The sequence below is a fragment of the Zingiber officinale genome, chromosome 6A, assembly GCF_018446385.1.
Source record: "Zingiber officinale cultivar Zhangliang chromosome 6A, Zo_v1.1, whole genome shotgun sequence".
Classification (NCBI taxonomy): domain Eukaryota; kingdom Viridiplantae; phylum Streptophyta; class Magnoliopsida; order Zingiberales; family Zingiberaceae; genus Zingiber; species Zingiber officinale.
Genome location: NC_055997.1, coordinates 5,503,612 through 5,517,307, shown reverse-complemented (window position 1 = coordinate 5,517,307; position 13,696 = coordinate 5,503,612). Strand labels below are relative to the sequence as shown.

At 35.6% G+C, this 13,696-nt stretch overlaps 1 protein-coding gene across 1 annotated transcript; it reads right to left on the bottom strand.

The window, feature by feature from the left end:
• Positions 1-3,589: 3,589 nt before the first annotated feature.
• On the bottom strand, positions 3,590-6,856 carry LOC121995658 (protein YABBY 2-like). Its single transcript, XM_042549397.1, has 6 exons — positions 6,496-6,856; positions 5,119-5,226; positions 4,893-4,992; positions 4,450-4,492; positions 4,167-4,242; positions 3,590-3,863 (listed from the first exon to the last, which is right to left on the bottom strand). The coding sequence occupies exons 1-6, from the start codon at positions 6,562-6,564 to the stop codon at positions 3,747-3,749; spliced, it is 513 nt and encodes a 170-aa protein (XP_042405331.1). The 5' UTR covers positions 6,565-6,856; the 3' UTR covers positions 3,590-3,746.
• Positions 6,857-13,696: the final 6,840 nt, after the last annotated feature.

Below are 13,696 nucleotides of genomic sequence, written 5' to 3'. Positions count from 1 at the left end.
TAGAGATATAATTTTTGAGGAGGACAAAGAGTGGGATTGGATTGGAAATGGCATTAGAAATTCTAGTGTTATATTTTTTAATGCTCTATCTAAAACAGATCAAGAGGCGACAAAGGAGCAAACCACTCCCTCCTAGCCAATGACAGATGAACAAGTGATCACACCATCTGCTCCAGAAATTGTTCAAAATGAAGATCAAAGAGAAAATGGTGCAAACTCTAATCTCCACGATGCAGAATCAACACCAGGTACTCCTGGAAATATTGAAAACGAAATTCCTGATCAGAATTCGGATGGTGAAAATGATTCAGCTACCCCTATAAGAAAAACCTGAAGCCTGGCTGACATATATGCCCAAACTAATGTGGCTCAATTGGATGTAGATCCATCCACCTTTTTTGAAGCAGCAAAGGATGAAAAATGGTGGCTTGCCATGAGAGAAGAATTAAAATCTATCGAGCAAAATAATACATAGGAGCTTGTGAACAGACCAGCTGGAAGAAGTGTCGTAGGAGTAAAATGGATTTACAAAACTAAGAGAAATTCAGATGGGAGTATTAACAAGTTTAAAGCTAGACTAGTGGCAAAAGGATACTCTCATAAACAAGGGATCGACTACAATGAAGTATATGCACCAGTGGCAAGGATGGACACAATCAAGATGATCTTAGCCTTGGCAGCAGTCCAAGATTGGGAGGTACATCATATGGACGTCAAGACGATATTTTTGAATGGAGTATTGGAGGAAGAAGTATATATATACCAACCAGAAGGGTTTATAGTTAATGGACAAGAGAACAAAGTTTACCGTCTGAAGAAAGCCTTGTATGGCCTAAAATAGGCGCCACGCGCATGGAATGACTGCATTGATAGATATCTGACAGCAAGTGGCTTCACTCGAAACTATGCCGATTACTCGCTGTATGTGAAAAGAAGTGAAAACCAGGTTTTGTTGGTCTCTGTTTACGTTGACGATTTGCTTATTATTGCCAACAGCCCGTCTCTAATTACAAGTTTTAAAGATTCAGTCATGAAGGAGTTCCAGATGACAGATTTGGGTTTAATGACATATTTTTTGGGAATGGAAGTTCATCAAAAGAAGGGAGTTGGAACCTTTGTAGGACAAACCAAGTACTGCATGGATCTACTGCATAAATACGGGATGAATGAAGCCAACCCAGTTGTTTGTCCTACTGCCTACAAAGGAGCAATAACCTCTATTACAGGAAGAGAAAAACCTGATGCTGCTATTTATAGAGGTATTGTGGGAAGTTTGATATATCTATCCCATACCAGACCTGATCTAAGTTTTCTGGTGAATCTTCTCTCACGCTACATGAGTCAACCAACTTCAGCACATTTGGCAGCTGCTAAATGAGCCCTCAGGTATGTGAAAGGCACAATGGACTTGGGCCTGTTCTTCCCTGCAACAGGCGACAACGAAAGCTTCACAAATTTGGAAGGATACTCGGACAGTGATTATGTCGGGGCAGAGGATGCAAAAAGTACTTCTGGTTATATCTTTTACCTCAACAAAGCTCCTTTTTCCCGGAGCACAAAGAAACAAGATGTTGTGGCACAATCAACGGCGGAAGCGGAATACATTGCGGCAGCTCTCGCTAGAAATCAATGTACATGGATACGACAATTGCTATCAGACATTGGTTTCACACCAGAAGCAGCAACACCTTTGATGATTGACAACCAAGATGCCATAGCAATTGCAAAGGATCCTATACTCACTTTAGTCGAGCAAAACATATCACAGTTCATTACCATGCACTCCGTGAAGCCGTCAAAGACAAAGAAATTCAGCTCATACATGTCCCTACCGAAAATCAAAAGGCTGATATGCTGACCAAAGTACTTCGGAAAACCTTGTTTATTCATCATCGAGACAGGATTGGTCTAAAATCACTAAGGTTCCTAAATGCAACCAAATCTGGAGGATAGGGGGAGTGTTGACATATCCACCTTATTGGCTGCATGATTAACGGTTAGTTCACTTGTATTAATGTTGAAGAATCTCTTTATGCTTGTTTTCAATTAGTTTGTCCGTCCCGATACTTAGGGAACTCGAAAGGTCATTTTGTAATAAGGTTAAATAGGATACCAGTCTCTCTGTGGGGTGTAGAGGAAAAATTTCTCCATTTGAAGAACTTTTCAAGCTTGTCAGTTAGTTTTTGGTCTTGTGAGTTATCCAGATACCATAACAAAACTTAACAGTAACTTATGCACAATATAAATCACAACCTTAAACTCACACTAAATATATTTTAATAACTATTACATAAATTTTACATATTGTAACAACTACCATAACTACTATAACAATATTACGAAGTGCCCTTTTATTTTTTTATTTTTTATTTTTTGGTTGAAAAAGAGAAGCTCCCTTTAATATTTAGAACTCCCTTTTAACTTTTACCATTTAAATTTTAAATAATAAATTACTGGCCATTTTTATTAATCTATCAGTTATTAAATTATATTAATGTTAATATAAATAAAGTCACGTTCTATTCAACTGTGCTTTAACTGATTTACACCAGAGAGAGATAAAGAATGACTGCAACTTTTTTACTTTGGCAAGTGCTGTATGCACTCCTCATTTCTCTGTAATGGGCAGACTGCCAGCTCTGTGCAAAGATGAAGAAAACAAACAACCCCACGAAACGACGTTTCAGATTTACGTCGAAGTTGGCGCCTACCCAGGATTACTCACGCACACCTATCTTCTTCCTTTTCCATCACGAGCCCCTTCATGCAAACCCCAACAGGAATCTGTTTCATTTCATCACTAATTTAATTACTGAAACGCATTTATAGTTAAAAAAGGATCGAACAGGAGAAACAGAGCTAGCCACTTCCACAGTGACTCAATGTTCTGTAACAGTGTCAGTGGGGGGCAGGCAGGCAGCTGCAGAAGCTGATAAAATCCAATGAGGATTCACTATCGAAAGACTATCATTAAGGTGGGGACATGGAGCCCGACCTTTGTGCCGCCTCAGATGCCACTGACCCCGCGTGTATGTCCATCAATGTTCTTAATTCCTTCCTTCCTTCCTTCCCCATTTAATTTTCATCATAACTCACTGTTTAATCAATTAATCCACAGAATAAATAATTAGCATGGACCCTCCCATGTAAACACAGTCGCCGTGGGTCTTCACATCGACTATATAAAGTGTTCATCAGCTTTAAGGCAATTAATTAATTGTAAGGATCTGAAAGGCAAGGAATGATGTGAGATAGAGAGAGAGAGAGAGAGTCCTGCTACACTGAAGCTTACACATTCTGAATCACTGTTGACAGCGACACTTCATTGCTGCCCAACATCGATCTCTGTTTATATAGTTGTGTGCAGCTTGGCCAAGGGAAAACACCATTAATTCATTTCATTGAAGCCGCAGGAGGAAATGAAGATGAAGTTTTTCGAACAAAATCTGAAAGGTTTGTTTCTGAGATCATTATCCCAACTATAGCATTTTGCTTTAGTTTTATAGATCAGTATCGTCTCATTAATTAATTAGTCTTTATTGTGGTCTGTGCAATCCAATATTATCAATTAACCCTCGATCCATCAAAATTAATCATGAAAAGACATGCATTCATACAATAAATATCTGTTTTTTCGACAATAATAAAGGGGCATATTGCATAATAATCAAACTGCAGTATGGAATTAGCTAGATCCAATACTATGAACTGATCAGATTATTAATCAGTTATATACATGTATATGCTTAGAAGATGCCCGGGCCTTTTCCTCCCCCTGGTGCTCCTATGCCTTCATCAAGCTTTACTTGCTTATCGCTTCCATCGAGGCTCAGACCAAAATGAATGTGAGGGAAGTGTGCCCACTGCATACATCAGAAGAAATACAAATTAATGATAGATTTTCACACACACAAAAATATTTGATCATGATCACATAAATTTAAGAGTTGGATTGATTGTCAGGGAACCTCAGGCTACTTACATGACCTGACAAGAAGATAAAGACAGGGTTTCACTTACCTTACTTATATAGATAGTGCTGAAATACTTAATAGTGCTGAATGATATATGCTTTTGGGAAATTAGTATCAGGATATTATCTTATCATAATCAAATGCATGATAAAACTAGTATGATTAAGACTAACACTGTGCAATTATACTCACATTTTTTGCTGCAGCACTGAAAGCTTCCTTATGGCTAATATCAGGGTTGTTGGCTTTTATCCTTTGAATCTCCTCCCTTGCAAAATAATTAATAGACATTTGGTTTTTCCACAGTTAATGAGGTACTAATCAAATCATTCATAACCACACTTTAATTAATTAAGATTTTAATAATTATTTTACTGTAGCATCGGATAAGACTAAATTCTATTGATAAAAATAGTACACATTATTAACTAATCTACAAAACAAATTAATGACCATTCTATCATTACTTTCTCACCTGATAAACCTGTTGTATGCGGACGGAACACGTTGTCTTTTCTCTGGGCCAATAGCAAAAGAGAGGAAAAAGAACATTAGTCATATAAAATATATGCTTTAATTTGTTAACAATTAGAGATTTATTGAATAAACATGAACCACTTGATTCAAACTATTTAAGAGGAAACAAGGAATAAAGATAGAGAAGAAGAAATCGAACAAATATATATAAGTTTTAATAGCATTTAGACTTGTCTCATTATTCTTCTTGGAATAAAAGTGTTTTTAGTGTTTGGTTTATAATGCTGTCTTCTCTCTAATTAGATTGCATGTAGTTTTCAGAAATATTCTATCATTACACATGACTTTTTTTAAACAAATAAATAAATAGACAAATATGCATTAGCAACAAATTGGCCATTGTTTAATTAGGATTAGAGAATAATTAATGAAGGTGCTTACTATGCTGATCATCCCTCATTGAGTACATTAAAGAATTCCTGCTGTATTTGGAGGAGGAACCAAGATCAAAGCTCTCACTTTGAGATCCAAAGTTATGGATCTGCACAATAAAATTAACCGAAATTAAGAAACTAATATCACGATAACATATATATTATAAATCATTTGCCAAGAACTAGTGAATCAAGAACTTCTATATATATATACAGATGGCTGATTAGTTGACCTGGAGAGGGATGGCTTGAGCTAAAGCTCCCAAGTTGACAGATAGCAGACAAGAACAACGCCCACATCTCACTGTCACAATGTTGAACATGTTTCCAGGAATACTAACCTGCATCGACATTAGCAAAAAGGTTAACCAGTACTTTGACTTGTCATAATAAAAAGGGCAGTCCGGTGCACAAAGTTCCCGTCATGCGGGATTCTGAGGAAGGATTCATTGTACACATCCTTATCCTGCTTTTTGTAAGAGGTTGTTTCCAGAATTCGAACTCGTGACCTTTTGGTCACATGATAATAACTTTACCGTTGCGCCAAGGCTCCCCTTCATTAACTTGTCATAGTAATGGCTCATATATATATGAAGGGGGAAATTGTGAGCTATAATTAATAAGGAGCTTAAACAATAGAAGGAATGAGGAAGAAGAAGAATGACCCTATGGATAAAAGAAGCCGCCTATGGTTTATACTTTCACAGTAACAAAGGGACTGGAAAAGCACTTTTTCATGTGGCATTATTTCAAATAACTCTTTGAGGGAATCCTTTCCTTAAGGTTTGTCCTTGATAGCTGATCATTGGTCATTACCTGGATGGCTCTTAGAATTTTCTCAAAGATAAAGTGGAACAGCAGAAGGAGGAGAAAACCAAGAAGAATTATGAGAATAATAGAGAACAAAAGAAAGGAAAGTTGTTTCTGCAAGTAGCAAGCAGACTTGACTCGAATGCCTCATGCCATTTCATCACTTTATTCACACTGCTGACACTTTCTCTGAATAAGTGAAAGCAAGTAAATAAACCACTGACCATGATATTTATAGGAAAATGGCATAATGATTCTGGATTCTACAATATATACCTTACAGATTAAACATGACAATAGATAGATAGAGAATGACCACCCAAATTTTAGGGGCTAATGTTCATGGAGATGATCAAAAACCCTAGAGTAGAGTAGGTCTTAGTGCTCTAAGGATTATAATCGCTTAAAAATTTGTTTCTGCTTGATCAATCAATTAACAACTAGTCTTTTGTATTAATTTATGATGAATTCATAGAACACACCCTGCATAGATCAACCTAATTTTGAGACAAACAAGGTCTTCGAAAGTGAGATATTTTCCTTTAGGGTTCCAGTTTAAGGATGACCTGCAGCATGGAGTTCTTGATCCAACTGGCCAGTTTAATTTCATCCTTTGTTTAACCAACAAAATTAAATTAGAACAAGAAACTTGTTGAAACCAATTTTACTGCAATTGAATTGCCTTAATTTGCTAGCTCTAGATCCAATACATGACCTAGCTGCTGATTCCAATTGCTAGTGAGAAACCATGACAAGTCTTCTCATAAACAGAATACTAGAGAGAGAGAGAGAGAGAGTACCGCTAGGGTTGTGTTGCAGAAGTTGCAGTGGATGTAGCAAACCTGCTCATGCATCATGTGGGCTGACATTTTCAATCTGGAGATGGAGCTGTTTGCATATGCCAAGGGATTGAGGAAGATGATGAAACCGGTGCAAACCTATATATGCTCAGAGCGATATCTATGTATGAAACGAGAGCTTTAATTAACTGATTAGTTCCTCTCTCTCCCTTGTCCTTAATTGTTGTCCCTGCAGTTATATATAGTTTGATTAACTGTGATCTTTCTGGTATTAGTAGGGTATCATGGAGAGGCAAAAAAGAGGGTGGAAGAGAAGGAGGAGGAGGAGGTGGTGGTGGTGGTGGAAAAGATTATGATTGAATAAATGAGTGGGTGGCAGTCTCTGTCCCCTCATTAATAATCTATCACAATTCACAACCCCACATGTTTTGCCCAACTCCTAGCTCCCATTTTGTTCTTGCATTGCCCCCAAAATCCTTCTGTTGACTAAGCAACAAAATAGCACAGTAAAACCATTATTTACTCACCTAGCTAGTTGCACATATCTAGCCACAAGGATTGCTAACATGACCACTTATTCATAGGTCTCCATCATTCGATTTATATATGCTGAAAAATCAAATATATATATATAGTTCTGTCATATTCTGATGACTGATCAAAGGTACTACTACTATTACATTCAAGTACTGCTAGTCTCCACATACCACATGCAATTTATCTGCAAGATTCAGAAGCACCATGAATCCATTTTTATGAACTCGGGTTAAATTTTATGGATCAAGGTAACAATCTGAATTGTTGGAAATTATTAAGCTGAGAATTTCAGAAGAACTACTCATTGTAAATTTGTTCCTTGTAGCATGCTAGACTTGTAGTTCCTAGTTGGGTTGCATGTGTTCCATATGCCAACTTTTATAATTCGTTTACTCAGCCAACTAGTGTGATACGAGCATCAGATAAATCTAGGAAGCGCAAATGGATCATGAGGAATGGCTCAGCATCACGAGTGGTTTGAGTGCCGCAAACGTTTATTTGCGCCGTGTGGAAGCACTAAGCCCGGGGGTAATAACAAATCAAAGTATTATGACTCTACTGATATCTGTCAATAATTATTTTGCTATGATTTATGCATCATTTGATCAAGAGTGATCTTATTTTTCAAGTGCTCTTTAGCATCTAATAAATTGATACAAGATTTAAATTTCTATAAAAAGAATAAATAAATTAGTATTTATGTTTATAATGTGTTGTTTTACAAATTATAAATCATAATTTCAGAAGATTTACAGCTTATAAAATTAAGTTTGAATATTTTTTTTTTTTGCAAACATTTTTATCATACTTTTAATCCAAAAAATCTTTGAAAATTGTAGATTTTTTACAAAAAAAAAAATCTAGAAATTAGATTTGAAATTTTAGAATAATTTATTTTAAATTTTTTAGCATCTAAAAAAGTCTCGTTAAATTAAAATCTAGAAATTTTAAAAATCTATTTTAAAAAATTGAATTTGTATATATTTCTTAAAAGTTTATTATAAAAAACCAATATCAAATATTAAAAAAATTTGTATTTAAATTTAAATTGTGATTTTACAAACTTCTTATCGATGTATTGAGTTAATTGTGGAATCTAATAAAAGTAGACGGACCTTCTTCATATTTGTTAATATTGCAACTAAGATAGATGCATTTGTTAGTAGAAATTAAAATAAATTTTTTGATAAAGATCATGAACATAAAAGAAAAACAAATAACATGAGCATTATAAACGAAGAATTTTATATGATTCAATTTTTGAGTTATAACAATGACTATAAGGAAATTATAAGAGACATGTAATACAAATCTAACTCTTTTATCAAGAGGATTAGCAAAGTCTAGACAAACCGAATTATACATTTAAAGGTATAATCTAATACATTCAATTGAATTTAACCTAAAAAATAAACAAAATAAAAATAGGTTGACTATGAGCCTTATATATAGTGTAATCTCTTATTGTCTCTATATATATTTTTTTTAACTTATAGTACTGGGGTGTTTGGTTTTTTCCTAGTAATAAGAATCAAAATGAGAATCATTGTACTGTGGAATGGGAATGGGTATGAGAATGAATATCACTCTTAAAAGCAATGTTTGGTTAGTTGCATATTTTCTATCAGAATAAATCAAAATTTCTTTTTTTACCCTTAAAGGAAAATAAGAAAAAAAAATAGATATGAGAGAAAGATGAATGTGAGAAAAAAATATGATGAAAGAGAATGATGAGAGAGAAAGTATGATGAGAGAGAAAATGTGATGAGAAAGTGTGATGAGAGAAAATCAGAAAAGAGAGTATGATAGGAGAGAGCATGATGAGAGAAGATGAGAGAGAAAATATGATGTGAGAGAAAGTATGATGGAAGAGGATGAAGAGAGAGAAAATGTAATGAGAAAAAATAGGAGAGAGTGTGTGATGAGAGAGATTGAGGAGAGAGAAAGTATGATGAGAGAGAAAGTGTGATGAGAAAAAAAAAGAAGACAGTGAGTGTGATGGGAGAGATTGAGGAGAGAGAAAGTATGATGAGGGAGAAAGTATGATGAGAGATAAAGTGTGTTGAGGAAAAAAATGAGTGAGTGTGGAACCGCCACATCAGCGGCCCCCCTAGAGCCGGTCCCACGGATATGGAGGGAGGTAAATGCAGGTACACAGGTGGAAAGTGCATAGCGGAGACGTTAACCCCAGGCAGTGATACCCCGAGGATCGACTCCTGGACCTTTCAGCCACAAAATCATGCACTCCCCATCTGTGCTACGCCCTGGGGACAAAAAAAAAAAGTGTGACAAGAGAGATTGAGGAGAGAGAAAGTGTGATGAGAAAAAAAAAGAAAAGAGAGTGTAATGAGAGAGATTGAGGAAAGAGAAAGTATGATGAGAAAAAAAGAAAGAAGAGAGTGCGATGGAAGAGATTGAGGAAAGAGAAAGTATGATGAGAAAAAAAAAAAGAAGAGAGTGCGATGGAAGAGATTGAGGAGAGAGAAAATATGATGAGAGAGAAAATGTAATGAGAAAAAAGAAAGAAAGAAAGTGTGATCAGAGAGATTAAGGAGAGAGAAATGATGTGATAAAATGATGAGAGAGAAAATATGATGAGAGAGAACAAGGAGAGAGAAGTGATATAGAAGAAAAAATAAATAAATATATTTTGATATTTGATATTAAGGGAAAAAATTTAGTTTTAGGTCAAGGGTATTTTTAGAATAAGGAAATATTTTGATTAATGAAAATAGGGTAATGACTCATTGAAGGAGAGATACATGGGAATGAGTTATTACCCAATTTCAAGGATTCATTTTGTTATTTGTATTCCTATAATCCAAATATTAACAATGACAATCAATAATTCTCATTCTCATTCCTCACTCCTATTCCTCTAAACCAAACACTCCTAAAATTATTATTTTTATAACATTACCAATTTAATATAATATGACATATTGCTTATACTACACATCGTTCCTTCAGCCTCGTATAAACAAACCCCGGCCCCATCGGATCCGTGAAATGATAGGAACCCAAAAGGTACAACTCACTACATGTGAGATATGGTTACAGCTGTGGTCCTTTGGCTTTGCTAGCTATGTAACCTGATAATTTACTTCAAACCTACTAGTTTTTCTTAAAAATTATTTGATTTTAGAAAAATTATTCATATATATATATATATATATAGTAAAAGGGATAACTCTCACTCTAGATCCTTTCAAGACGGTTTCACATGATTTGAAAAGAAGGTAAATCATCGAGGAATTCATCTAACACAACAACTTTTTTATATAGAAAGTCAGATGACCAACAAGGTATTATGCGCACATTGGAGATTGATTCTATGACCATCTATATTTCTTTATTTATCTTGATAATGACACAAAATTTTTATGAGACCGAATTAATTATCTTCCTGATTAATTGAATTGTAAGGGTTGATAGACAATAGATTTTGTCAAACACTTTAAGGAACTTATGTTTAATAAAAGCATGTCATATGATAGCGCTGATAGATTTGAAGAATATATAAATATTTTTAATGTTTTTTCGTGTTTAGTATAATAAACAATTTCTGGTAGCTTCTGGATTCTATATTTCTTTATGGAGGTCAATGATTCAAACAAATTAAGTAATTAAGTTGAGTTAATTAGATCATTTGGAATAAATGAGTAAGTGATAAAAAGATGATTCATTTATAGGCTAATAAAGAGGAGATAAATCATGGATGATTACTAATCATTAGTGTGTAAATAATCAAAGTATGAGAGAAAACATGTTCAGACGCTATGAGTTTTGACTCTAAATCTTATGTGGTAATGTTTTATGTCTCAATTACAGTACCATCTCGAGGGACTAGAATAAATGAGTCAAGTAAATTGGTTGGATTGGTCTGATTAGGTGAGGTGATTGGATTAAATGAGCTAATCAATTGGGCAAGTTAAGCATGCCCAAGTAGATAAATATGTCGGGCAGGCTAATTGTAGTAAGTTGATTAAAAAATATTATCTTTTATGATATTTTTTATAGAAAATAATTTAATTTTATGTAATTATTTTTCAAAATATATTTTCCACTTATAATTAGGACGGTAAATGAACCTAATATGAATGTTCGTGAATATTCAAGTTGATATTCTATTTGGTAAATGGTAAAAATTTATTTATGTTCATTTAATATACACTAGATCAATTAATTGAATAGAATTAAACAACTCACCAAACTAAATAATGAAAAGGTTCAAACATATATCTCTTCAGTTCGATAATGTTAATATTTATGAATAATATTTGTTAATTATGAACAACGACCTTGAACAATATTAACCAATGAAACTCAAATTAATATGCTAAATAAATAAAGTGTTTTTTAAATGAATAAAATAACGTCGTGTTATATAAAGTAAATATTATTTAAAATATAAATAAATTTTCACATTAAAAAAAAATATAAAAAATATCATATATTTGGGATCCTCTAGTTCTCGAAACACGGACTAGAGGATGAGTCATTTTCCACCATTGGTGGAAAATGATGGCCCCCACTTATTTTACACTTGAGGTCATAACTCTTCATCAATGATGAAGAGTTACCCATCCTCTAATCCACATTTTACATATCAGAAGATCTGAGCTATATATATTTAAAAGATGAAAGAATAAAGCCTTTTAAGTAGAGATAAAAATAAATCTATGAAAACTTAAGGCCAACTAACATCGCTCGGACTAATAAAAAAATAAATTAAATCAAACTTAATAATCATTCAATAACTTAGTTAAGTTCGAATTAATTCAATTACTTTATTAATAAATTTTAATAATATAAAATTTAACTTGACCCGACTTGACTTATTCATTGACTGCCGGCAATGGATAAACGAACCCAAGATGTCTCATCGCAATGTCACCTATCCCTTACTATTTAGTGGCTAGAAACTCCTTAGAGGATTACCATATCTCTTGATAACTTTTTTTTGTTCTGTAAGAAAAAGAAAAAAAACAAATTTTTTTTGTTTTGTTTCTAGTGTCATTATTTTAAAAATAAAAATAAAATTTTTTAAAAAATAAAGATAAATATTTATTCTTAACGTTTTGAGACTGCTGCAAGAATTCTCTACCCTCTTTTGCTATCACATGAAAAAATATTTTGGATATAAATGATGTGTATGAAGAAGAGGTGGAAGAGAAAAAAAGTTTCATTGTGAATAAGACTTTAGTCCGTATATTGGGAGTTTCATAACATGTTGATTGATTTATATTGATTCTCGTATCGTGTGCGGGCACGACCTGTGCGCGCTGAATGTCGAACCGGTCGAGGTAAAATTTGTCCAAGTGGAACAACCAACATTTTGCCATGTAAACGTTTTGCTACTGTGTAATGAATGCATTAAATTCGAGATTAATGCAAAATCAAAATGGTCGAGTTATAATGAGTGAAACGGTCGACGTTTCACTACTCAGCGAGTAATGGTCATTAATCGAATTAACGTTGTCGTTGATCTGAGCTCCTATATAAGGAGGCTGCGATCACAAATAGAAAATACATAGAGAAAGCAACAGCTCTCCGCTAGTGTTCCCTCCTTCTCTGTCGTGCAACTCCTGCTCGGCGGAGTGCCCGTGATAGCAATCGGGTGCCGCTCAGTTAGTCGTGTCAGCCAATGCTTAGTGGAACCACGGTCAACCGTTGTATCCTGAGAAACAGACGACTCGAGTAAGCCTCGAAGCACAGCCGGAGGTGACCCGAATCTGTTTCAAGGAAACTGCGTCAATCGCAGGCCTTGGTCAGTTTTCCCGATCAGTCTCTTCATCCGCCCCGTCGACCTCTCTACTCGCCCTACCAGTCTTTGTCCGTCCGGCCTATCTGCTCGCCAGACCTGTCCGCCCGCCCGTTCTGCCTTTCGCCAGACCTGTCCAGACCTATCTGCTCGCCCAGTCTGCCTCTCGTCAGACATGACTGCTCGCTAGGTTTGCCTTTCGCCAGACCTGTCCGTCCGCCCGGTCTGCCTTTCGCCAGACCTGTCTGTCCGCCCGGTCTGCCTTTCGCCAGACGTATCTATCCGCCTAGTTTGCCTCTCTCTCGGTCGGTCTGCTTCACCCGACCTGCCTATCTATCCGCCCGACCAACATCAGATCGCCCGACCTGCGTCTCACCAGGCCTGTCTGTCCGTCCGGTCGGTCTTACTGCCTGGTCAGCCTTCCTGCCCGGTCAACCTTTCTGCCCGGTCAGCCTTTCTGATCTGCTGCGCATTGTGCAGACTACCTTCATCACCTGGCAGAAACCAATCCCTACTGGCAGTCTAAGATTATCCGCTCAGATCATCTCTATTGTAAGTTGAATTTAGATTCTGTGTAATTTTAAATTCAGCTAAGTCCTCAAAATTTCCGACAACAAATTATTTTTTACAACAAAGCACACATCGGATGATAACGTGATTTGTTCGAGTAAACGGGAAAGGGATCGACGGTAGAATAAGGAATGCGGCGACGACAGTCGTTTTGGCATTTCTGGCAGCACTGGCGGAGGCGGGTACCTTCTGTTGGTGCGGGTAGCACTAACGGTCTAACTCAGGTTTTAATGAATGACAAATCAGGTTAAGTTAGTTTGTTGTTGTCTAACACTTTGATCGAGTGTACAGGAGAAGTCCAGACAGGTCGACGGGCTGACCGGATGTCTG